The following is a 26,512-nucleotide window of genomic DNA, read 5'->3' on the forward strand; positions in this document are numbered from 1 at the left end:
CTGTTTCAGGCTTAAAGGCTGCAGTGTAAAGCAATAGGCTCAAGGTAATATTAAAAATAAGCCACATAAAGATGGCTACCACACAGAGAATCTGGATTATGTTCTCTTTGATATTTGTAACTGAAGAAAAACATTTGATTGCAAAAGAACAGTTAGCAAGAAGCCTGCCATGGCCATACAGTTTATAAGTGATATAAGCGTCTGAGTGATTATGTTATACATGGATTGTGGGACTGCAGGGCTTCGGGAACCTGGAGAGAAGCCCTCCAGCAACAGGGTACTTTTCTTTTCCAAATATTATAATGAAAAAATGTTTTCAACTAATTCCTAAAACTCATGGCTATTTTTTCTATTCTATCAGCATATACTAATTATACACAAGAATAGACTTCATTATGACAGTTCATACATGCATCATACACTTTGATTATATTTACCCCCATCCCCCCTCTTATCTCCTCCAACTCTTACCATTATCCTTCCTCTTTTCAGCTAATTCCCCACCTACTTCCATGTCTTTCTTCTTTTTAATTAATTAATTAATTAGTTTATTTATTTATTTATGCTGAACCAATTAGTTTAACTAGGGTTACTTATAGGAATATGGATGAGGGGTTATTTACAGGAGTATCGGTGACTTATGACTCACCTCACCTCCTCGCTTCAACCACTAACTATCTAAAGATCCTTAGAGGAGGTCTTTGGTGGCCTTCCACCTAGCTACGATTAACTAGCTATAGATACGTAAGGAAAGGTGGGGGCACAACACTCTACTCTTCTTCCAGCACTTATATTCTTTCTAGTCCCTTCTCTAGAGTGATTCCTGAGTCCTGGAGGGAGTGGTAAAATGTTCCACTCAGGCTGAACACTCAACAAGTCAGTTCTTCTCAGAATTTGGATGAGTTATGATTTGCTGCAGTAACTGTATCCTACTGCATAAAGAAATTCTGCTGAGCACAGCAGATAAATATTTTGAAGGTAGTTTGACAGGCCATTATATGCTTCCCAGTAGGTCTCTCCAGTCACAGACTTTTGACCAGGTTTATGGTATAGATGTAAACTCCCTCCTTTGGCGCAGGCTTCACATCCAGTCAAAAAGCAGCTCGTTACTCCCATAACAGTCATGCCACTGTTGTGCCAGTGGGCACATCTAGCCCCTGGCAGGTCAGTAGTGTGACATGAAGGGTCCATGGCTGAATAAGTCAGTTAATAACAATTCTCTCCCGGGACCCTGCATACCATCTTCTGGCACTATGAAAGTTAGCCAGCAGAATGATGGCTTGATTTCTCTTTGTTCATAACCAACCAAACTATAGGGTGTCTTCAGCAACAGGGTCTTACCATGTAATTCTGGTGAACAACCAAGAGCAGTGGCAATAAATACCTTGTATTGTTAGGAGGACTTTAGGGACCTGTCTGACTAACAACTCATGGTGAAACAGCTCAGCCTCGGCACTGGGATTTTCATTTCGTAGCCTATGGCTTCTGGGAGTCGTGTTATCTGCCCATGCAAGGTACTTTTGTTCACATTCTTTTTAGAAAAGCATTCACACTTGTATATAGTGTATGTTAAATGTATTCTCCTCCCCTTCCCTTCTATCCCCCTCCCATTGGTCTGCGTTTTCTCCTTAGACAGATTTATTTCTACTTTCAAGTGATAGATACATAAGTGCATAGATACATTGATAGATAATTTTATTTATCTATATAAAATCTAGGAACCACAAATAAGAGAAGTCATGCAATATTTGTTTTTCTGCTATTGGCTTAATTTGAGGCTTTTTTTTTTAAAACATCTTCCTTGAAAGCCAAGCTAAACAATTTAGTCTTTATCAAAAATGTAATTAGAATTACTAAATTATTCAAACAGTAGAGCAGATTTAATTTTCAAATGATCAGTCCTTTGCCCAGTGAGGAGGCTAGACTAGGGAAAGAGGCATTAGAAACTGAGTTTAGAAAGGTCAGTGCTATGTGAACTAGGAGAATGGTTAAAAGTCCGGGGCCTAGAAGGAGAGTAGGGCTGGGGAAGAAAAGGAACTGAAGGGGAAGCTGGGTTGTTGGAAAGAGAAGAACCTGAGGCTTGAAGCTAAATGTGTGCCTCTGCCCCTGGGCTCCTTCTGGAGATGTAAATCCCGAGGTCCTCTGCAGGATGGCTGGCTTCTGGAGTGACAGGAGAGTGCTCAGGGATTACTGGTGCTCTTGTTTAAGTCATCTCGTCTATGCAGTGACAGACTGGCTGTTCCCTAAATAGCTATCTTACATGAAAACAGAAAGCAAAACAGAACAGATAATCAGTGACTATTCTCTTCCACCACGCAGAACTCCACAAAACCAGCCCCTGAGCTCCTAGAACACTAAGTCCCTTTTCGTTCTGAGAGATAATTGCAGTGTAGTCGTGACCAAAATGAAAAGTCCATTTTTAACCATAGCCTCATGATCACCCCTTCCAGATGAAGAAGGCCAAATGCTCTGTGGCCCAATTCCTGGGTGTCCAAGATTCAAAAAGAAAGGGCTTTGATGGAAAGTATAGAGGCAGTCCACGAGTATCGTTTGTAACTAATATGTCATTTGGAAGAGAGGGGTCCAAAGCTCAAGACCTCAACTGGTGACCAGTGGGGTCCTGTCTAAGAGGGTAACAGGTAGTCAGCAGATCCTATATTAGTCAGGTGCTGGGTGAGCCCCTTGAGAAAGAGGCCGTGTGAGCACTATAATGATGCTCCTGTGGGCCACAGATAAGATCCAGTCCAGCCTCAGCAGGTTGAGAAAGATCTGACAGAAGAGGAGGTATGTTAGATGAGAGCCGCATAACAAGTAGAGAAGAAGTCAGGTAGCCTGTGTTTACAAATGCTGTAGTTTCCCATCAGCAGTCTCCAGTGATTATTATTCTAGTTACTCTAGTAATGACATTTCTTGCTTTCATTTATTATTTTTAACTTTTTAAAATTTTTAAAGTAATTACTTGACTATTCCATTTCTTTGCTAAAAGCTGTTATGCAGTCATTCTCAGACATATGGTTTTGTTTTCATTTGCATTTAGACCACAGATTTTGCAATTCTATCTGAAGAACTTGTTAGAACATAAACAGGCTACACTTACCTGCATGTGCCACTAGGTGGTGCACACATATATTAGTCAATTGCGGAATAATAGGGTTTATCTGCAAATGAGAATTCATTCGGCACCACAGAGGGGATATAGACAGTAGAAGCTACAGGGCTCGGGGAGAGGTGAAGAGGGGAAGTACTCTCAGAAGAAATAGACTTTGTTGCTAACTGAGGAATGATGAAGCAAAACCGTAAAAGTGAGAAACCTCGAAGATGTGGCAGAAGAAAAGCCTTAGGGAGGGAAGAACAGGCTTACTCTCTGTGATGATGGATTCCTACTTAGCAGGTCATTGCAGAGGGAATGACAGAATAGTTAAGTCATTTGAACTAGATGACATCAAACAGTCTTTCCGGGCTTTTGTTCTGGGCACTGGAGACACAGAAATGAAATGGCATGGCCCTGTCATCAAGTAAGGACCTAACTCGATAGATAGACACTGAAATAGCAATTAAGCCAGCATGATTCAAGAGATCAGTTTTACCAGATGCATTGGAGGAACAATGAGAAAGTACTTATTCGGTTGAAGAAAGGGAGAAAGGGGGCATGGCATGGGAGTTTGTGAAGAGAGAGATTTCATAGAGGACCTGAGAAGTTCTAACAGCACTGGTGGAAAGAAAAGTACAAACACAGGCATAGGGTTTTGAAAGGGTGCTGTGGATTTAGAGATTAGTGCACAGAGCTCAGCAAGTGCTTACTGGGTGCTCCTCTGCGGAGTGGAGTGAGATAACTATGATGAATAGTAGTTCTAAGCCTGGAAGATGTTTCTCTTCTATTGAGGAAGAGTCACACAGGTGTAAAAAATTGCAGTGGGACAGCACAGTCTTAACATTTGGGTCTTTTGAATTCTGACTGTGTCCTTGAGCCTCAGTGTTCAGGAGTCCAGGGATTTGAAGAGAATTCTACATGAGAAAAGGAGAGCCCATAAGTACAGCACCTGGTTGCATTTGACTTTAAGCCTCTCTTGGTCTTTTTAAATTCTCAATTTTGTAGCCAGAAACAGTCAGTTATAGAAACCCACACGCAAGAGCCAGGACATGTACCCAGGTGTGTTTGACTCTTGCCAGATTTTTCTTCTCATTCTTCTCTACTGGAGCCTAGGCACAGAGTCACCATTTAGTAGCAGTTCTTAAGAAGGAATTAGAAACTTTTGGGATAAATAGGCTTTTTTTTTTTTCTAATTGTGACCATCATGACAATAAACAGAAGAAAGGGAGCTGCTAGATCCTTTTCTCCTGCATGAGCAGAGTGGCAGGCTGTGCAGGTTGGCTTGGGCAAAGGCAGTTTGAGCCAATCTTCTCTCTGCTAGGTTCCACATTAGGGGAAGGAGGCCATCTGGCTCCAGCATTCCCCCTCACTGGCATGTGTGAGTCTGTATTTCATTTCAGCGTGAGAACTCATGCTCACTACATAGATCAGTGACATCTTGGAGTTGCATTGTTTGCTTGAAGTCAACTGGAATGAGTTATGAGCTGGCAGGAAAATGGGGATGTGTTATTGAGAAGGTCTCAAAGGGATGCAGGCTGGCTTGTAGATCCATGAGAAGTCAGAATCAACCAGTAGAGAAATCTTCAAGCAATTTTTGTTGTAGCAGATCAAAGTTGAATGGCTGGGGAGAACACCCTGAGGACAAGGAAATTTGAGAACAGGTCCCCATGAAAAAGAGGACAGAGGACTTGAGTACATTTAGCTGGGAGAAAGAGACATAGCTGTCACCATGGGCTGAGGCAACAGGAGCTGAATGAACAAGAAGTAGGGAGTTCTTTGTCAAGGAAAGAGGTAGAACAGAAATAGTTAGTTCATACAGCTGGACATGGGAAGGGGACACTGAAGAGGGGATTGTGCAGGTGACAGGACAAACACAATGACTTCTAAGCTTCTAGTCTCATTGATTCTATGTTAATGGAAGAGGCAGCGTATGTGACCAAAGGTTGGATGTCCTGTAATAAAAGTTCCCCCATCAAACTAGATCTTTTTACTGATAACTTATTATGAGTTATGATCGCCATAACTTAGACTCTAGAGATAGGACTGGAACCAGCATGGTCCTGCCAGTGAGTGAAGGTATGGTTTTGAGCAAATGGTTTCCCCTCTTTGAATGTAATCATCCTTCCTCTGGGCAGTACTCACTGGGTAGGATATCATTTCAGACTCAAAAGGTCCCAGCACTTACTGTGCCAGGCCTTTACTCTGCACTTGTCAAAAGAAAATTGCTGACTTCCCTTCTGTTTAACCTGAACTCCAGGAAGCCATTCTTGGAAAGTGGCAAGATAAAGAGAGGGGGGTGAAATCAGACAAGGGGTCAGTGGAGAAGATGCCAGGGATGAGAAGCTCCTGCAACACAAAGCCTAAAAACAAAGTTTGTGTGACCCCTTAAAGAAGATGGAATAATCTATCTTCAGTACTTCGTTTAGAGAAGAGAAAAAGCTCAACAGGAAGACTGGGGCTTACAGAATCCTGATTTCAGTCTTCAAGGGAAACTGTTTACTGTGGTCTCAGTGTGAGCTTTCTAGAGCCATTTCTCTGCTCTCATGGCATCCAGCCCAATACACAGCTTCCTGGGGGTTGGGGAGCTGTACTAGATGACAGGCCTTCTACGATGTTGATCATCTTAGGCAGTGTAAGCACAGCCTGTTGCCTCCAAACATGAGGGCCCTGGTTCATTTAATGTAGTGTACTTGACAACTAGATTGCTGATTGGATGTACATGAACAAAAGGTAAGGATTACAATGAAGAAGGAATGCTCAGATTATTGGCAACCTACTTTATTGGGGTGTTGTAAGTGTTCCCAAGAATTGAGCCAGCATGAAGTACCCAGGAGGCAAGTTACCCAAGGCAAAGAGGGGTACCAGTATATGAGTTAAGCAACTGATGCAAACACTTCAGGCAAAGAGAAATCTAAGTGCACAGGGTCTAGAGGAATGTGCCTGGCTGGGAATTGGGCTTTTTTTCTTTGTCCTTGGGTAAGTCACGTTCTCCCCTTGCCTTTTTTTTTTTTTTTTTCTTGGCAACTACAGTATATATAGGCTTATCTAGTTGTCCAAAAAGGCTACTATTCTGCCTTGCCTATAGGGTGGAACAACTATGTTCCATAAAATGTACACTGCTCTGTGTGTCCAGACTTCATCTTGTAGTTCTCCCCTGCCCTGCTGGGCACAGGTTTGGCTGTGGTGTGAATCCCTGCCCTCACTGTATGTTTTCTTTTGCAGCAACAGCGGCAGCTTGACCTCCTAACAATAACCAGCCCTGGTGAGTAAGTGCAGAGCGCCATTCTGCTTGGAGTTTACACAGAATCATGCCTTGCAGCCTCTCCAAATGCAAGCCCTGCCCTCCTCCCACTGCCTGAATGAAAACTGTAATTCCTGCACGTTAATGACCTTTCTCCACCAGGGGCACTTTCCTTTCTCTCTCCCAGTTCTATGCTGCCTCCTGTTGACAGAAGGTGACAGGGCTGCTGCTCTTGGTGCCGCTCTGGCAATGAAGTTCTTGCCCAAATCACTCATTGGAAATCACACATCCAGAAATTGCTCTGGTCTCCCGAGGAATACGTTTTAATCTTATGGGAAATGGAGAAGCTGCCTGCATAGTGCTGTAGAAGGAGGGGGCATGGTTCATGAGCAAGCACCAATCTGGGAGGGTTTGGTCACTGACTAGTGTGATGCTCAAAGTAGCATTCGTTTCTCTCCATCAAGTCTCAAATCAAACCTGTGGCCCTGGGACCAGAAGGTCTTTTCTTTCCCAGAGATTTGACCTGTAGCCCAGGGAGAGGTTAAGCAGTTTAGTGATGTCAGGGAGCTATCGTACTTTGGTTTGGAAAATCGATGCTAAACTGAGCTAGAGGAACAATTTTCTTTTTATTGGTGCCAAGAGATTTCATGAGCATTTGTGAATGGGTGTGGTGGTTCATCTTCACCCATGGGTGATATTCAAAATATTTAAGAGCCCCAGTGACCAGCTCCTGTGCCATACATTAACACGTTGGTTACTGGACTGTGAAAGAATGGGCTCCTAGGGAAGGAGCTAGTATGGCAGAGTGGTCATATGTAAGAGGGCAGCTCAATAAATGTGGAGACATTCAATATTTTAGTAGCCAATATGAACAAACTGTGTTGGCCCTACCTTCCATCAGGCCTGCTATACTTGGAACCAGGTAGCAAAAAGCCTGAAAAATTGTACTTTGCAGGCAGAATCTTAGCAGAGGGGCTACTTACCTGGTATATGTATAGGACAATGAGTACGGATATAAGGTGCATTTATCCACTTCGGGTAACATTTTTTCATGTGATACAGTTCTTTGAACTTGAGCCATTAGAAGAAAGAATGTAGAAATCGTTGTTGTTGTTGTTGTTGTTATTGCTGTTGAGACCGGGTCTCGTGTAGTCTACTGGCCTTGAACTTTCTATTTTGCTAAGGATGACCTTGAACTCCTGGTTGGTCCTCATGATTCCACCTCTCTAATGCTGGTATTACAAGTGCAGTCACCATGCCTGGCTCGAAATGATTGAAAACTAACTATGGAATAAGCTACATTCTAGACTTACAAGATTAACATTTTTAGAAATTCCGTAGCTGCAATGATAGAACTAGAGTTGCTTACTTGAGTTACTTGCCACATCTTCCTCACTAAGATAGGGCTGAAGGACTGTCTTTGTCTCATCCTATTTAGTGACACTCCTGTTTGTAAGAGTGTTCTTTTCAAGTAAGTGTGCACTACCCAGATTGACTGCCTCCATATCCCATCACATCCTGTCACATCCTGGTATGATGCCTACATATGTATTGGAGAGGGTTCTAGATCTGTCTTAGGTTGTTTGTGAATGACATTTTTAGACTAGTACACTGTATTTCTTTTGTGCTAGCTTTGACTGCTCCTAATTGCTACTGCATGGATTTAAACAGAGTACTTATGCATCCCCAGTATGCTCCTTTTAGACAGCTGTGGGATTGCAAGTGTCTCCGCACTGCCAGAGTTTGAGTGGTTTATAATTATCACTCCTCCTAGATGAAAACAGAATATCTTCTAGGTCAGCACTTCCCAAGAGATATGTGTGGAGCGCTAGTGTTCTGAAGTGGGCTCTGCTTCCATGCTATTGTGAGATACTGGTCTGCTGAGCTCTCAGTGGCATGGAGAGCACTGCAGGAACCGCAGATCCCCAGGGTGCAGCCTGGACTCCAATGGGCCAGACAGATATTACTCAAGTGTGCTTTGTCTTGGAAGAGTTGGTAAGCACCATTTGATCATGGTTTATAAGAAGGATCTTATTCCATGTCAAAAAACACTTATGTTATCTGTCTCTGCCTATCAAATTCAGTCCAATTCCCTGCATTCCCAGCAAGCCTCAGCCACTAGCCTTGGGCTTGCTGCCTCTCTGGGGCTGCCAGTGGGCATGCACTTCTCTCACTCATCACCAAACGACCCAGAGGTCTGGGGCTGTCATTCTGAGCAGACCATGGGCCTTCGGAAACACAGATTTAGAATTTGGAAACATTAACAACCTGTACTGTATGTTTTTCAAAACTGTATTTCTGTATCGTGAATAACTCCCAATATAAAGAAACAAACAGATATAATCATATCAGCACTGAGCCATTTATGCCAGAGTTCCTATGTTCCTATGTTTTTGTTTTGTTTTTGTTTTTGTTTTTTTTTTTTTTTTTGGTTTTTTGAGACAGGGTTTCTCTGTGTAGCTTTGCGCCTTTCCTGGAACTCACTTGGTAGCCCAGGCTGGCCTCGAACTCACAGAGATTCGCCTGGCTCTGCCTCCCGAGTGCTGGGATCAAAGGCGTGTGCCACCACCGCCCGGCCCAGAGTTCCTATTTTTAAAAAGAGATGCAATTGAAGCTTCTCAGTATTTTTCCTTAATTCTCTCTCCCTCATCCTATAAGTAACCATGTATTCAATATTTCAATATCTGTGCTTTGAAAAATAACTGTTGTGTTACCAATTCCTCTAAATCTCACACTGGAAAAAAAGCCATATACCATTACCTTTTCCGTACTCATTATTATATTATACAGATCCATTCATGTTGACACATAACTCATTTTAATTACTGTGTAGTAGTCCACATACCATAGGATTATAACTTTCCCATATCATTGATCTTAATTTAAAGTATTTATATAGCTTTTTTCAATAACAAAGAATGCTACTAAAGACAGTTGTGCATGTCTCCTTGTATGTAAATATGAGAATTTCTCTAAGGCATATAATCCAAGAGGACTTACTAATTATATGCTTCAAATTTGCCACATAACAAGCAACTGTTCTCCAGTTCAGCAAATCTACTCTTCCAACAGCAGAGTGTAAGAGCTTTCCTTTCTTCCACTCATCAACACTCAGATGTGTCAGACACAAATTTTGTCAGTCAGCATGATGAACATAAAATGGTGCCCGGCATTACTATTATGTGTGTCTCCTATTGGTGATAGGGTAGATTATCTTTTTTGTATGCTCATTGCTGCTTTGACATCTTCTATGGCTTGACTCTTCATATCTTTTGTGTCCAGGCTATGGGGTCATCTCTATCTTACTGATTCAAAATTCATTATTCTGAATATATCCCTTATATTCACTGCAAATATCCCGAATGTGCCTTGTACTTTTTCTTTGCTGCTGATGTCTGTGATATGTTTTCATATGTGGAAAGTTTTTGTAAGTTTAATGTTAAGTTTATCAATCTCTTGTTTTAAGAGCTATGCTTTGTGCTTTAATTCTTCCCAACTGGCTATAACATTTTCCTAAGCCTGGTGTGATGGTTTATACCTGTAACCCCAGCGTTCTTGAGACTGGGGTGGGAGGATTGCAGCAGATTCAAAGCCAGTCTGGGCTACAGAATGAGACCATCTCCAAAACAAACTTATAATAAAAACATACACATGTCTATAGCCTTTAATCCCAGACCTCAAAAGGCAGAGGCAGTTAAATCACTGAGTTTAAGGCCAGTTTCAGGACAGTCAGAGCTACATAGTGATACTCTTGTCATAAATAAACAAACAAAAAGCATGTGTGTGTGTGTGTGTGTGTGTGTGTGTGTGTGTGTGTGCCTCTAATGTTGGATAATTTCTTGTGTTCTATCTGAGCCTTTACTTTGTCTCAATAATGACTAATCTTTGTATACAATAATAGCCAGGGATTTCATTATTTTTTAATTAACATGTGAATAACTCATTGTCTCAGAGCCATATAACATCCAGCCCATCCTTTCCCAGTCCTGTGACAATTATGCTTCCATTACATTTGTTTTCCTACGTGTTTCTGAACTTTGGTCTATGTGTCTTACTCTTCACAAATAACTCTCCAATGTTTTATTGAAATAAATTTCAATTTTAATATTATCTTTGTAATTGATTGAAAGACATCTTTCCCCTTTCCCCCTTTATCCTTACCTTTTGAAGTTTGTAATCATAGATTTTAAACTGTACTTCTTAAACAAAATCTAATGATCTGTGTAGTAATAACATAATTTAATCCATTGGTGAACCAATGAAACATTTCATCTTGTAAAGGCACTTGCCGCATAAATATGACAACCTGAGTTTGATCCCTGAAACTCACGTGTCCTGCCTGGTTTTTATGTCAACTTGACACAAGTTGGAATCATCTGACAGGAAGTTCAATTGAGAAAATGCCTCTATAAGACTGGACCTTGGATGAGCCTCTAGAGCATTTGCTTAATTAGTGATCAGTGTAGGCGGGTACATGGTATGGTGGTCCTGGGTGCTATAAAAAAGCTCATTGAGCAAGCCATGAGCAAGCCAGCCAATAGGCAGGACCCCTCCATGGCCTCTGCATCAGCTTCTGCATCTAGATTCCTGCCTGGTTTGAGTTCCTGCTTTGTTTTCCCTCGGTGAACTATGATTCAGGATGTGTAAGCCAAATAAACTCTTTCCTTCTGAAGTTGCTTTTGGTCATGGTATTGCATAACAGCAATGGTAACCCTGACTAATACACTATGTAAGACAGAAGGGCAGAACCCACACAACAAAGTTGTCCTCTGGTCTCCACACATGCACTGTGACACATATACTCACATACTCATTAATGATAGCTAAAACTAATATATTTGCATGTATAAGAATTTAAATATAATAATACATTTGAATATATTTCTTCTTCCATACTTTTGCTTCCTATATCATGTAATTTATTTGACCTTCCCTTTTAAATTTGTGTTTTGAAATCTTACTGGGAATTGAACCCAGAGGCTGCAGCATTGCTAGGCAGATAGCTCCCATTCAGTTACAACCCCTGCCCTCTTTTTCTCTTTTAACTTTTTACTTTGAGGTAGGGTCTCCCTGAGTTGTTCAGGCTGGCCTTGAACTCATTCTGTGGCCCAGGCAAACCTTGAATTTTTAACCTTAAGCTTTGACCCCCTGAGAAGTTTTCCGGCATTTTGCTTTTGATTTTGTCTTAAAGTTTGATCTGTTACTTGTTCTTTCCATCTCCTCTGCAGAGCTGGCTGCTATAGATTTTCTTTCTGGCCTTAGCTGATTACCCTGTGGTTATATACTGTTCCTTTTCTTACAACCTCCAGTCCTTCAGAATCTCTTTCATCTTCAACCAGACAAGTTCCTTGGTAGGTCCTCGCCATTTGTTACACAGGGCCCCATCACCGCCTCATCATTTTTGTTTAGACTTTTAACTTTTAACCTTTTATGAAAAGAGAAAAAAAATGTGCTGTTAGTGTTAGCCAGTGGCTTTTCCCACACGGTTTATGAATTTCTGTGTTCTCTTGTGTATTGTACTGCAAGCCTTCCCTGTGTGGCTGCACTAAAGCACCGCTGTGATGGCTGTTCTAATGAGAGTCATTGGGTAATCCTATTGATCAGTGCTATCCTTATTTTGGCTTCTCCCTGGGGTGATAATTTGTCTAGATATGAGTTCTAATTTGAGGAGTTTCCCCAGCACTTTGACAATTTTATTCACTGTCTCTTCATGTTATAAAGTTGCTGATGAGCAGACTGCTGTAATATAATTTAAGGAACCTATTTTTCTTGGGTAGGTTTCAAGATTCATTTTTAATCTTAATGGTCTGATTTTTTTTTATTCATGTGTCTGGGACTCAATTTATTTTTATTTATCCTGTAGTTACCACCAAAAAAATGTGCCTTTCTTTAGCTTTGGAAAATTTTTAGCAAATTATACCTTCTAATATTTTTCTCCTCCACCATTCCTTTGATTCTCTGATTTGAGAATTCCTATTAAACAAATGTTGGGTGCTATCAAGTGACTTTCATTGTTCTTAACTGTGATCCTTAGAATGTGAAATGTCCCCTGAGGTTTTGGTGTTTGAATACTTGGTCTGCACATGGTAGCAAGCACTCTTTGGGGAGGCTTAGGAGGTAGAATCTTGCTGGAGGAAGGCTTAGGTGACATGCGTTGAAGATTCAAAGCCTCCTTTTATTTCCAGTTTGCTCTCTCTGCTTCAAGCCTATGGTTGAGGATGTAAGCCATTTGCAACTATGTCCCCCACCCCCATTTAACTGCTATTTATCCCTCTGGAATCTTGAACCAAAATAATTTCCTCTTTCCATTAGTTGCTTTTTGTCATGGTGTTTTATCACAGCAACAGAAAGGTTGACAAAGACATTAATTCAATTTTCATCATTATATTCCAACTTCATTGAGTTTCTTACAAGCAAGTTTAATATGTAAATTCATTTTTTAACCATGTCTAGTCTATATTTTTTTCCTATCTTGAAATATTTTAATAAGTATGCATTTTCCATTTTCAATGATTCTAGCTTTGTTCATATCCACCTGTTCTGGTTTTATTTCTGCCTATTCTGCTCCATGACTTCTATGCTGTTTTAAAGGCTTCATTAATTTTTCAGAACATACTCAACATGTTTATTATAAAATCTTTGTTCTAAAAAATCAGTTGCATGTGGAGGAAATTCAAATTCTAATTGTTGATTTTGCTTAGCATCTTTTTTAGCATTTGATTTTTGTCATTTATTTTGAAATTTTAATTTGGATGCTCACTTGGGAAAGGAAGTTTTCTAGTTTTCTCTCTCTCCATCGCTAAAACGCCCCCTGCTCTCACATCAACCTCTGTGATGTTTTCTGAAGTTTTCTCCTCCACATCTTCATTGTAGGACCTAGGGGATATAGCAGATCCAAAGACAAGAAGATGGGGTGCTTTCAGTTCCAGAGTCAATATCCCTCACTTTTTCTAGGCATGAGATGCATAGGCACCCTCTCCAGAGAGCTCCGCAACAATCGTCTTTACTTGGCTCTTTCCATCACAGGAGAGTCCCACTCACAATCCCTGCTCTAAGTAAAAAGTTGTCTCTGGTTTCCATCTGCTACAGGTCATGTTGTCTTTCTCATCCTACAGGAGGCAAAGTCCTACCTGCTGTCCCTGCTTCTAAATCTAGATCTCAGCAAGCCAGTAACCCCAGAACCCTTCATCTTGCTGCATTTTTTTTGCTCATCTCAGCCTTATGGGGATATGTTTCTCACAATGGAATGTAACTGTGCATTTACTACTCCTTCTTATGTTATCAAATATATCCACTTCCAATATGATAAAAATAAAGGAGTTTATTGAAGCATAAACTTATTTTTTCATTTCACTCAGGAGTCAAGCTGTAATTTCTTTTTTACTGCTTAGGAAGTTCATTCTTTATAGCATCTTCTGTGAAGAGATAAGGAAGTATTGTTTTGCTAAATAAAACATTTAACAGGTTTCAAAAACATTATTTTTGTTCGTGAATATACAAATACAAAGGTATTTTTAAATGAAATCAGAATATACTATGTAAACCCTCTTTGAGTGGCATGAACATCCTATAATGTTATCAAATATTTTCTGAGAATGCCACAAAACTGAAAGTCATACCATAATATTTTAATCTTCCATTGACTATTACTCAGTCAATTATTTACTTGTAAATCCACAATGGAATTTATCTATTTATCTATCTATCATCTATCTATCTTTCTATCTATCTATCTATCTATCTATCTATCTATCTATCTTTCTATCTATCTATCTATTTACTTGCAGAATACTAGGAATTGAGCCTGGAGCCCCAAGCATGTTAGGTATGCACTCTATCACTGACCTGTAGCTCAAGTTCTTTTTCATGTTTTATTTTATATTTTGAAACAGGATCTTACTCAGGCTTATCATAAACTCACCCTATAACCCAGGCAGCCTTTGAATTTGCAATCCTTCTGCCTCAACCTCTAGAGCAACTAGTCAATTAGACCCTGCCTGAACATTCACATTTATAAAGACTGTTGCAAGCCTCTCTGGTTACTTCTTTAGGAAAATTCCTAGAATTATTGAGAAAAACTTCAGTATCAAGCAGGCTGTCACAGAGCGACTAGTTCTTAGCCCGGTGGAGAACACCAGGAGTCAATATGGAAAACAAGTCTCAGACAGCTTCTTTTGAAAGACAAAGAGTAGGTGGGAGTGTTATTTCTTTGACATCTCCAGTTCCAATATATGGATATGGAATTTTTCAGTGGTCAGAGGAAGCCCTTGGGGGTAGATTTTCAGCTATTAACAATTGGAAGCTATTCACCTCATGCAAAAATAATAGGTGCCTGGTGTATGTGGGTTTGCTAGATGATGCTGCAAGCACTTGCCTTGCTGGCCTTTAGGCAGAAAGAAAGGGAGTAATGCTGAACTGTGAATCTACCATTATCAGCTCTTAGAAATAGCCACTTCTGTCCAAATTTCCTTTTAAAAAAGCAAGTCACCTAGCCATTCCTAAACTCAACAGGGTGCAGGTATATAATCTTCCCACTAGGCAGGGCATGCCCATAAGGACAACTAGAATATTTGGACATGACTAATATACTTTTTCACACTTCTCCAAAGATTTTAATATTTCCATAATCACATTAAAAGTGCAGGCCATGGAGTTGTAAAGGAAGACTTTATTGAAGTATAAGTCATATGTCGTGAATTTCACCTCTTTGCATGGTGTTGGGTGTGTTCACAGTCATGCACTCATCATCATTTTCTTCCAGATTATCATCAAAAACTACATATCAAACTCATGACCACTGCCTATTTCTCTTTTACCCTGTCCTTTAGCAACCAATCATGTACTTCCTGTCTCTAGGACTTGCCCATTGTGCATACTTCAAATCAATGGTATCATACCATATATGGTCTTTGTGACTGGCTTTTTCTTTTGTTTACCTGGTATATTATCTCCAAGTTTCACCCATGTTGTAATGTGTATCAGAACTTCATTGTTTTTTGTTGCTGCATAATGTTTCATTTTAAGTTTATCCACAGTTTACCCATTCATTTGTTATGGGAATGTTGAGTCATTTCCATTTGAGGGTGTTTTAAATAATCTTCTATAAAAATTTATGTCAAAGTTTTATTTGGACATAGGTTTTCAGTTCTTTTGAGCATGTACCTATGGATGGAATCACTGCCCATATATTAAATTTGAGAATAAAGATTTTGAGAAACTGACAAAACAGTTTTACAAAATAGTTGCACCATTTTACATTCCCAGCTGTAGCACAGGACAATCCTATTCTTTCCACATTGTCCCCAACACTTGTTAGTGTCTTTTTATTATTTTCATACTAGTGAGTATAAAATAATAATATCTCACTGTGATTTAAATATGTGTTTTCATTAGTGTCTAATAATGCTGACTATATTTTCATGAGCTTATAAACCACATATATAGCTTCTTTGGAGAAATAGCTGTGATATTTGCTCTTCCACACTCTAATTGGATTGTATTTCCCACTTTATTACTGAGTTGTTGGATTTTAGTGTATTCTACATGTGTGGATTATGGATTCAAATTTATCAGATTGAGGATTTGCAGCTATTTTTTTATATTTTGTGGTTTTTTTAACTTTCTCAATACTATTCTTTGAAATATTGTTTTGTTGTTGTTTTGATGAAGTCCAAATTATCACTTCTCATGAGTGTTGTGTGTGGTTATCATATATATATATATATATATATATATATATATATATATATATATATATATATACACACATATATATACACATATATATACACACATATATACATATACACACACATATATATGTAGATATATTTCTGTGAGTATGTGCATGTGTGTATGCATGTGCATATGAAGGCCAGAAGTCAGTGTCAGGTTTCATCCTTGGTCTCTCTGTACTTTAGTTTCTGAGAGGGTCTGTTGCTGAGCTTGCAGCTCATTGGTTAGCCATGCTGGCTGGCTAGCCAATGAGCTCTAGAAATCTGCCAGCTCCTCCTCCTATCCTCTGCTGCCCCCAGCACTGGGATTACAGATGCAAGCCACCATACTTGCTTTGCTTGGGTGCTGGGGTCCAAACTCATGTCCTCATACTTACATGGCAGGTACTAACCCACTGAGCCATTGCCCCAGCTCTAGTTTCCCTTTGATTGCTTATACTTTTTGTGTCATATCTAACACAGGATCACAGGGATGTACTCTTACATTTTCTTCTAAGAGGTTTTTGTATCTTTAGCTATTATGTTTAGGTATCTGACCCACTTTGAGTTAATGTTCTGATAAGATATAAAGGAGGAATCTGTAACATTCACTCTTCTGAATGTAGGCTTCTGCTTTCTTCAGCACTCTTTGTGGAAGGTTATAATTTCTCTGTTGAATTTTCTTATAACTCTTGTCATATGCCATAGCTTTCAATGATATATACTAAAAACTGGCATTGAAGAACTGTCTGCTCAGGGGCAAGTTTATATTAAGCCATTTGTGTATATTTGTACACAGTTCTCTCCACTACCCTGTAAGACATAGAGTATTTTTCCTGTTCTATGGGTGAACAAACCAAGCTGCTATGAGATAGAAGAAATATCCACAGTAAGTGATTATGTCAGGGTAAGTCCAAACTATGTGATGCTAGATCCTTTCCCACTGTAGATACATCTGTAAGCTCAGGATGTAATTAGTCCTCAGTCTTCTTTCTCAGATAGAAGGCCAACATACCTATCTTGACAGGGACAAGGAATGTCTGTACTGCCAAGATCATCATAGTCATAGGGGCTTCCTTACTAGCTAGGCTGCATCCTGGAGAGACATTTGATTTCCTATATATCATAGAAATATACAGGAGAAAAATGTCCACAAAGTTCTTTTTCCTTTCATAAGTTGGTTAAAAATAATATTATGTTAAATATTCATGGGCCCAACCTGAAGGCCATTACATGACAGCTTTGGGGACTGTCTCCAACTCAAGTTCCTTACATATAAACTCAGTTCTTTTGAAGAACAAAGACCTGTAACATTTCTAGCTGCTCTCACTGTAGAGTCACTTTCGGACCCACAGACCTATGAAGCTGAGCAGACAGCATAGTGGAACACAGAGGAGATGTGTTTAAAAATATATCCACATCATTAAAAACGGCTTCAAGAACATCTTTAAAGAAGAAAAATAAATTACTCCTAATCCACAGCGCTAGCACAATACAAGGCCTAATTCTGTTTCTACATTTTCCTTTTCAGTTCTTGTCTCTGTGCAGAAACATATTTACATAATTGCAATCACAGTAAGTTTTTATATACATCTTTTTTCACTTAGCATTATTTTTCATAAACAATCTTCATGTTGCTATGTATTTTACATTCTTACCATCTTTTTACCACCATTTTTTTCTGTTTAAAAAAAGATTGTACATGTCCATGCTACAAAATCTGGGAAACACAGAACTGCTACAAAGATGAAAATAGCAGCTATTCCCCTGAGGCAATAGCTACTAAATATTTTAATGTATTTACTTCTTTTCTTTTTCTGTGCATGTATAATTTTATTTTACATAGATGAGATCATATAGAATATGAAATTTTATCTGGACTTTTTACTTAGTATAACAACAGAAATACTTTCCTATGCCAATAACTTTGGATATTTAACTTCATTCTATTTCATCGAACTTATGAATAATTTCTCAACTCATGTATGTACCTGTCTATATTTTAGACTATGGTCTGAACATAGATTATTAAGGATGGAATTACTAGGTCCATGAGAATTCAATGAGTGTGTCAAAGGATACACATTTTTAAGGATCTAATACTTTATATGTATCCTGATTTACCAAATAAGTGCTATTTTCAAGCATTGTGTTACTTGTTGACATTTTATTCCTATAAACAATTCTACCATAATATGTGCTCATGAGGTCCCACTCTCTAAGGATTAATAGGCAGTTAATGACCGCTAGGAAATGGGGAGATATTTTCTTCAGTGGTATATAACCCTTCCTTACCCATGCTCACATAAACAACTCTAACTAAATTCATTGGGTCACCAAAACAAAAACAAGACATGAAAATAGAAGGGGCCAGGCTGGTTAGAGAAAAAGGATCAAGGAGAGTGGGAAGGAAATAAGAGAAAGAAATAGGGGGTAAATATGATCAAAATACCTTGTATACATGCATGGATATTGTCACAGTGAAGCCAATTATTATGTGTAATTAGTATATTCTAATAATAGTAGGTTAAATAAAATTTACTTCTTTTGCATAACTTTTTATACAAATTACTTTAGAAGTGGAATTATTGGGCCCAATAACATTAATGTTTAAGGAATTAATGAGGTTTATTACCAACTCATTTTCTAAAAAAGGCTGTAAATTTATACTTCCCCTTCTAATCACTTATGTCCACCTGCATCTCCTATATCAACAAGAGAAAAACATCAGCTTCAAATGTTACTCAGTTTATTAAATTCCAGTGATAGCTGGCTGTGATGGAGCATGGCTGCAATCCCAGTACTTGGGAGGTAGAAGCAGGAGAATCTGGAGTTCAAAACCATCCTTGATTACATAGTAAGTGTTCAGGCTAGTTTTTATGTCAACTTGACACAAGTCAGGGTCATCTGGGAAGAAGGAATATTAACCAAGAAGATGCCTCCATAGAATTGCCCTGCAAGGAAGTCTGCAGGTCATTTTCTTTATCAGTGATCAATGTGTGATGCCCCAGCTCTCTGTGGGCTCTGCCACTCCTAGATGGTGTCCCAAGTGCTATAAGAAAGTGGGATGAGCAGGCCATGGGGAGCAAGCTAGTAAGCAGAACTCCTCCATGGCTTCTGCATCAGCTACTACCTCCTTCCCTGATTTGAGTTCCTGCCCAGACTTCCTTTAATGGAGGAAGTAAAAGAGAAACAAACCCTTTCCTCCCTGAGTTTCTTTTGGTCATGGTGTTTGTCACAGTAAGAAAAAGCACCAAAAAAGTATGTTTGAGGCCAGTCCGAGTTACCTAAGACCTTATTTATCCTTAAAAAATAATGTAATAGCAAACTAAAGAATCTGAGAAATACAAGAAGGCTGGGGGAAGCATGTTTGTTCTTCTAATCCTTGGGGGCACAAACTGAATAGTACACATGTAGATATTTATTTGAGAAAGTCAATATCAGATGACAGATCCCAAGACTCAACTGAAAGGGTTGAAGATAAATGCTCAGGGGTCACATTTTAGAATATTCACATTTGATAGGCTGAGCTATAGGAAGGATGTAAAATGAAAATCACCATCAGAATGAGAAAGAGAGGTATAAAGGAGCTAGGAAGACTGTATGCATTAGCTGAATGCAGGTCCTTAGGCTAAAGAAACTAGAATTCAAGGAACAAAAACTAAAACTAAGGCACAGAAACTGTGTAAGTTGAATTCTTCAATTCCAATCTAAATTAGCTTTAGCAAAAATAGACAATTCATTGGTTCATGTAAATGAATAATCCAGAAATAAAGCTGACATTTTATGCATCTTGATATAGGGCTTAACGGACAGGGTCTGTTTTTCTTCTCCTAACTCAACGTGTTCAGTGTTGAATCCATTCCCAGGCCACATGTGGTCTCACAGTGACTGTAGCAGTTGCAAACTACATCATCCCAAATTCTAGTTCAATAGGGAAAAGCAAGAAAATGGTTATCAGAAGTTCTAGCAGAGTCTGTATGGCTTCTTATTTTGCGATTGAGTCACTATAATATCATTTTAAAATATTTACATCTATTTTGCTAATTGGCTAAGAGTTGGTTGATAAACACTACTCCTGAAATTGAGGGGTAAGTTGAGGCCTAACATTGGTAAGAAATGGCCAATGATCACAGGACATCATACAATGACTATCTCTGTGGCCTAGCTAAGGCAATAAATACATCAGATTAGCATGTCTGAGAACAGAGCATGTAGGGATTTGTCCTACCATACTCTTTGTTCTATTTGCCTTCTGGTTTTTCTTGTCATAAAACACCCTAACCAAAAGCAACTGGGGAGGAAAGGGCTTATTTAACTTACACTTTAGGTCACATCCATCATTGGAGGAAGTCAGGACAGGAACTCAAAACAGGAGTCTCGGAGAATGCTGCTTGCTGTTAGTCTGTCTCACCTATTCAGAGGATAATACTTAACTAAACTTCTTTTTTGTTTTGTTTCTATTTATTTTAAAAGTGTTTTGAGAATTTCAAACATGAGTACTTTATTTATATAATTTCCACCCATCACTCTCATCCCTCTAACTTCCCCTGTGCCCCACCCCTCAAGTCTATGACTACTTACATTTTGAATACACAACCTATTGAATACATTTAGAGTTCATACGTGCATGTGTCTAGGACACTTGGGATTGGATAACCTATGTGGAAGTAGGGTACATGTCCTAGAGAAAATAGTTTCTCTCAGAGACTGTTGCCTATAGATCTTCATCTATTGGTAAGCCTTGCAAAATTGTCCATATCTACATTGGTACATATTAATGTTGTCATTGTGTAGGTCTTGTTTAGGAAACCATATTCTTGATATTTCATGGGTTTCAGATTCCCTGTTATGTCCAGAGGACACTATCTGACAACAAGCATTTTAGTCCTCTGACTCTTAGAAATTTCTTCCCCACTCTTCTATGATCTTCCCTGAGCCTTAGATGTAGGGATTGCATTGTAAATATATCAGTTGGGGTTTGGCACCCCATTGCCACTTATTCTGTGCATTTGACCAGGTGAGAATCTCTATAATAGTTTCCATCTGCTGCAGAAAAAAAAGAAAGGAAGAAAGAAAGAACGAAAGAAAGGAGAGAGAGAGAGAAAGGAATGAAGGAAGGAAGAGAAAGAAAGGAGACTTCTGTGAGAGTTATACTTATCTATGAGAATAAGGATAAGTATTTAGAATACAATTAAAAACTATATTGGTTTAGAAAATGGCAGTGATAGGTTCTCCTCTAGGTTCTACGACTTCTCTAACCATGGGTAGTTGGCTAAGTTTACAGTATTAGGCATCAGTTCCCCCATATTGAGTGGACCCTCAGCCCAAGACTACCTGTTTATGGATAGTGTTGACTATTGTGGGCAAGGTCCTCCTAAATCAATTAGTAATTAAGACACTCTTTTACAGACATGCCAATAGACCAGCCTAATAAAGACAGTTATTAAATTTTGTGGTGATTCTAGGATGCTTGCATTAAGTTGACAGTTAATGTTAATAGGACACTGCTGTGGATATTGCTCTATATAAATAAAACACTGATGGCCAATGACCAGGCAGGAAGTAGGTTGCCAGGCAGGAAGTAGGTGGGACAAGGGGAGAGGAGAATTCTGGGAAGCAGAAGGCTGAGGAGGGAGACACTGCAGCCACTGCCAGGATAAGCAGCATGTAAAGACTCTGGTAAGCCACCAGCCACGTGGCAAGGTATAGATTTATAAAAATGGGTTAATTTAAGATAAAAGAACAGTTAGCAAGAAGCCTGCCACGGCCATACAGTTTATAAGTGATATAAGCGTCTGAGTGATTATTTTATACGTGGATTGTGGGACTGCGGGGCTTGGGAAACCTGGAGAGAAGCCCTCCAGCAACAGGACACCTCACTCCTTCTCAACTTAAAGCACAAACACCTTACATTTTTTTAAGTCATACCCTTTCATTCTTTGTCCCCAAGATCTTGTGTTTATATTCTAATATAAAACGCAGTCCAACTTTTAAAAACTTTAAAGTCAGAACTTAAAGAGCCCAAGGTATCTTTTAAAAATCCAAAGTCTTTTACCTGTGGGCTCCTGTAAAATCAAAACTGAATTACATACTTTCTTATCCTAAAAGGGAAGAACCAGAGCATAAAACAATTGCACTTAAGCAAAACCAAACTTTAGTAGGATAAGGAGAGATCTTGTAGCCCAGTGTCCAGCATCTGAAACTCATTCATAATCTTCTGGGCTCCAAAAGGTTTGGACAACCCCACCTCTTCAGTTCTGCCACACACAGCACAAGTAGATTATCCTTTAGGCCAAGGCTGGTTCCACCCACATAGTCACTGGACTTGATAGATGTCCTATAGTGCTAGCATCTCTAATATCTTAGTGTCTCCACTGTAACTGAGGCTTCATCTTCACCAGTGTCTTCTCAGAGCCATTCTGTAGGGACCCCAATCCTACCACATGGTGGTAAGCCTCAGTTTCTCTCCATGGCACCTTCAATCATGTAGTATTCAGGTCTTCAAAAGTGATTTTACATATTGCCAAGTTCATCTGCCAGCTTGAGATGAATCCTTGACCTCTCTGGACTGTAGCATGAATCTTAAAAGAGTCTTTTTAATAAAATCAAACCTGAGGCCAGTTATTGGGGTGAATACTGGAAGATCAGAGAGACAGAACAAGCCACAGCTAACCTCACTTGGCCAACTTCTCAGCTAGTCTTGTTTCTTCAGACTGGAAGCTTCTGTGTCCTCATCCCAATGGCTCTCAGCTGAACTGTGCTGCTAGAAGCCTGACCAAATGCTGCTAGTTTCTGGTCCTCACGCATTATATACCTTTCTGCTTTCTACTACCACTCCCTGGGATTAAAAGCATGTATCACCATGACTGGCTGTTTCCAATGTGGCCTTAAACTCAGAGAGATCCAGAGGGATTTCTATCTCTGGAGTGCTAGAATTAAAGGTGTGAGTGCCACCATTTTCTAGCCTTTGTATCTAGTGGCTGTTCTGTCTCTGACCCCAGATAAGTTTATTAGGGTGCGCAATATTTTGGGGAACACAATACCACCACAGTGGACCACAACTTTTGTGTGTTGACCCCGAGGAAATACTTTCTGGAAGATTTAACCTTAATGGTGCTGAACTCTTATTAATCATAGTTGATTTTCCAACCACAGCTCACCAGTAGTCATGGACTCAGTGAAGTACATTTCACCTCACAGTTATTGATGGTTGATTCTCCAGACCCAACGTGACCAGCACATAAAAAATTCTCAGTCAAACTATCACATGAATTGTACACAGTTCAGTCCTTAAGTCCTTGCTCCCTTCTGAAAAGTGAAGCCAGACCTCTATAGTACATATTTTTGTTTTCATTATCTTCCAGGTTCCTACAACAGTTTATTAAGCTCTGAACACTCAACAGCTTTTCCAGTAAAAAGGTTCAAAATCCTCCACAGTCTTCCAACAAAATACTCCAAAGTCATAAAAATTCACATGTTAAGATCCAGTGCAGCAACATCCCCTATTGTGGTACCAAAGTCTGTTCCAGTTTACTTTGCATTGCTGTAATAAAATACTCTGACAAAAAGCAACCTGGGGATAAAAAAGTTAACTGGCTCACTTTTCCATGTCACAATCTATCAGAGTAGGAACTCAAGACAGGAATTGTGGAGGAGCACTGCTTACAAGCTACTCTGCCTCACTCACACTTAGGCTCACTCTTAGCTAGCTTTCTTATATGCCCAGAACCACCTGACTAGGGATATTGCCACCCTACATTGAGCTGGCTACACTCCTGCATCAGCTAATCATCAAAACAGTCCCTCATAGGAATATCCACAAGCCAACCTAATAAAGACAGTTACTCAAGATGCTTTTTCAGGTGATTTCAGACAGTACCAAATTAACAGTAAATGCTAAGTAAGATAACCTTTGCACCCTTTTCACCCAAAAGTTCTAGGACCTCCATAGCCAGAATTTCTGGGCAGTGACAAGATTCATTATTAGGCATAGGTAATATAATATCTTGAACTTAAGGAAGAGCCTTTCTGGTTAATGCCCAGCCTATATCAAGGGCTAAGAATATCATGAGTGGGTGCAAGACCTTGGAAATAACAAGCCATAAAGATTAGATCCTGTGCTTAGCAGATATAGATTAGGATGCATTTTCAGCCACAAGTCAAGAATGTAAAGAAGGGGTCAGGGAGACCAATATGTATGGACTCTAGTCTTAATTTTACTACTTTTGAAATCCATGTTTCTATGAAGGTCATTTCACTGCCTTGGAGCTTAGTTTTCTATCAAAAATAGATGATGTGTTGGTTACTTTTCTTTTGCTTTATTTTAACACCATGACCAAGGTAACTTATAGAAGGAAAGATTTATTTGGGCTGATGGGTTCCACATGGATACAAGTCCACCACCATCACAGGTAAATATGGCAGCAGGCAAGCTAGAGCAGCAAGCTGAGAGCTCATATATTGACCCATAAGCACGAACCAGAGAGAGAGAGAACTAGAAATGGAGAGAACTAGAAATTGGTGTGATTCTTTAAATTCTCAAAGCCTGACTTCAGTGACATACTTCTAGCGAGATCATACATCTTAAACCTCCCCAAACCAGTATCGTCTACTGGGGACCAAGTGTTCAAAATCCTAATACTATATGAGACATTTATGATACAAACTACCACAGATGGTAATATCTATTTCATAAGGATGAAATGTAGATTAAATCATGATAATAGAGCCCTTAGCATGTTATACATTTTAGAAAAAAAAATGGGTAATGAACATTTAAGTCTAAAACAGAAGTTCTATTGATAACATATCTTCATGATGGGATTTCTGTGGAAAACAAGAGTTTATCTGGCTGTACTATAATATTGGTTCTTGCAGATTAAGAGGCTAAAGATTAAAAAAAAGAACCTCACAGACTAAAAGTGTGTGGCAATAAAAGTCTTTCTCTGTTCCTATGGAACATCAGGCTATGTCTGTGTAGGTATGTAAAGCTACATGTTTTGAAGCAGAGCAGCTGCAGTCACTCTAGCCCAGCCATGAGGTTAAAAATAAATTACCATGATTTGAAGGGTGATGGAAACCCTCAATTTTATAATTTTTATTTGAGTGGGGGTAATAGTAGTAGTAGTAGTAGTAGTACTTTAAAGTAGTAGCAGTAGGTGGTGGTGGTGGTAGTGGTGGTGGTGGTGGTGGTTCCATTAGCTTTTTGGGAAAGCTCATTTGTGCTTTTCATCTATTTTGCCATTAGTAAAATAGCCACAATACTTTGGTAGTCTCTTATGAAAACCAAATAGGATCTATATAAAATTATGAGCATAGTAATGTGGACAGTCCACATAAGTTAGAAACAAATAGTTGTCAGTTGTTACTGTGATTGCCTTGCCACATCACCAATAACCCCAGACCTGAGACCTTTCAAAGAGGAATTAAGATTGATAATATCATAGTTCTTGTAGGTCAGGATTCCAGTGGTGGCTTAGCTGCATGACTCTAGTTCAGGATCTACCATGATGTTGCAATGATAATGTCAGCCAAGGCTGTACATCCTTAATTTAGATGTCTGGTTATGTCCATTGTAAAACCGTTCCTAAGTTCTTAAAGGATGGCTCCCGAATTACTTATAATGGAATTAGCCTGGGGTTTTGTTTGTTTATCTGAGCAATTTTTTTCCAATAAAACTCTGAGACTGCTCAGAGAATGTTCAAATTTGTGGTATCAAGCAGTACAGATTAAATAAACCTGAATTTTATCATAAGAAAACCAGAAGAGAGAGAGAGAGAGAGAGAGAGAGAGAGAGAGAGAGAGAGAGAGAAGAGAGAGAGAGGGAGAGAGAGAGAGAGAGAGAGAGAGAGAGAGAGAGAGAGAGAGAGAAACTGTGGTTGTGAGCCTAGAGACACCAGATGGATCTGGTGGGGGACAAGTGAAGGTTTGGACAAGGATTAGTGGCAAGAACAAACAAGAACATGGGCAGCTAGAATGGCCCATGCACAGCACCACCCACAGGTGTTAGTGTATGCACTGTATCAATAAGAGAAACACTGAAGTGGAAAGAATGTTTAGGAACTTTATAATGATTCAAAATCACTGCAACTTGCTGGGTCCTGACCACTGGAGTTTCCCAAAATAGGTATTATAAATTAGAAGTAAAAACCATACCAATACCAGTACAGATGAATTCAGGAAACATGTACATCCTTATTTTAATTCACTCTTAATGTCTGTTTGCACCACTGCCTTGAGTTCATTAAAAAAAAAAAAAAAAAAAAAAAAGACAAGCTTTTACTTCAAGATTTTACTGGCACATAGTAGGAGTTTACAAGTGAACTTAATAAGAATGGTATTTTCTTCTTATTGGGTAAGTTTTGAAGCACAATGCATTTCACTGATCTGAAGTCTAAATTATGGCTCCTGCCTTCTTCATTACTGGGCCTGCTCTAGTCCTTTGCACAAGCAGGAGTTCCCCTC

The 26,512-nt window shown here is 39.3% G+C and overlaps 1 protein-coding gene across 3 annotated transcripts in view; it reads left to right on the forward strand.

Moving 5' to 3' along the window:
• Agbl4 (ATP/GTP binding protein like 4) overlaps positions 1–26,512 on the forward strand; it is a 1,176,960-nt gene that overhangs the window by 835,734 nt on the left and 314,714 nt on the right. For all 3 annotated transcript variants that reach the window (XM_037203416.1, XM_028889943.2, XM_028889970.2), the window contains exon 6: positions 6,314–6,353. In XM_037203416.1, the coding sequence (XP_037059311.1) occupies positions 6,314–6,353 (40 nt within the window). The remainder of the gene's footprint in view (positions 1–6,313; positions 6,354–26,512) is intronic.

The sequence above is a fragment of the Peromyscus leucopus genome, chromosome 2 (genome assembly GCF_004664715.2).
Source record: "Peromyscus leucopus breed LL Stock chromosome 2, UCI_PerLeu_2.1, whole genome shotgun sequence".
In the NCBI taxonomy this organism is placed as follows: domain Eukaryota; kingdom Metazoa; phylum Chordata; class Mammalia; order Rodentia; family Cricetidae; genus Peromyscus; species Peromyscus leucopus.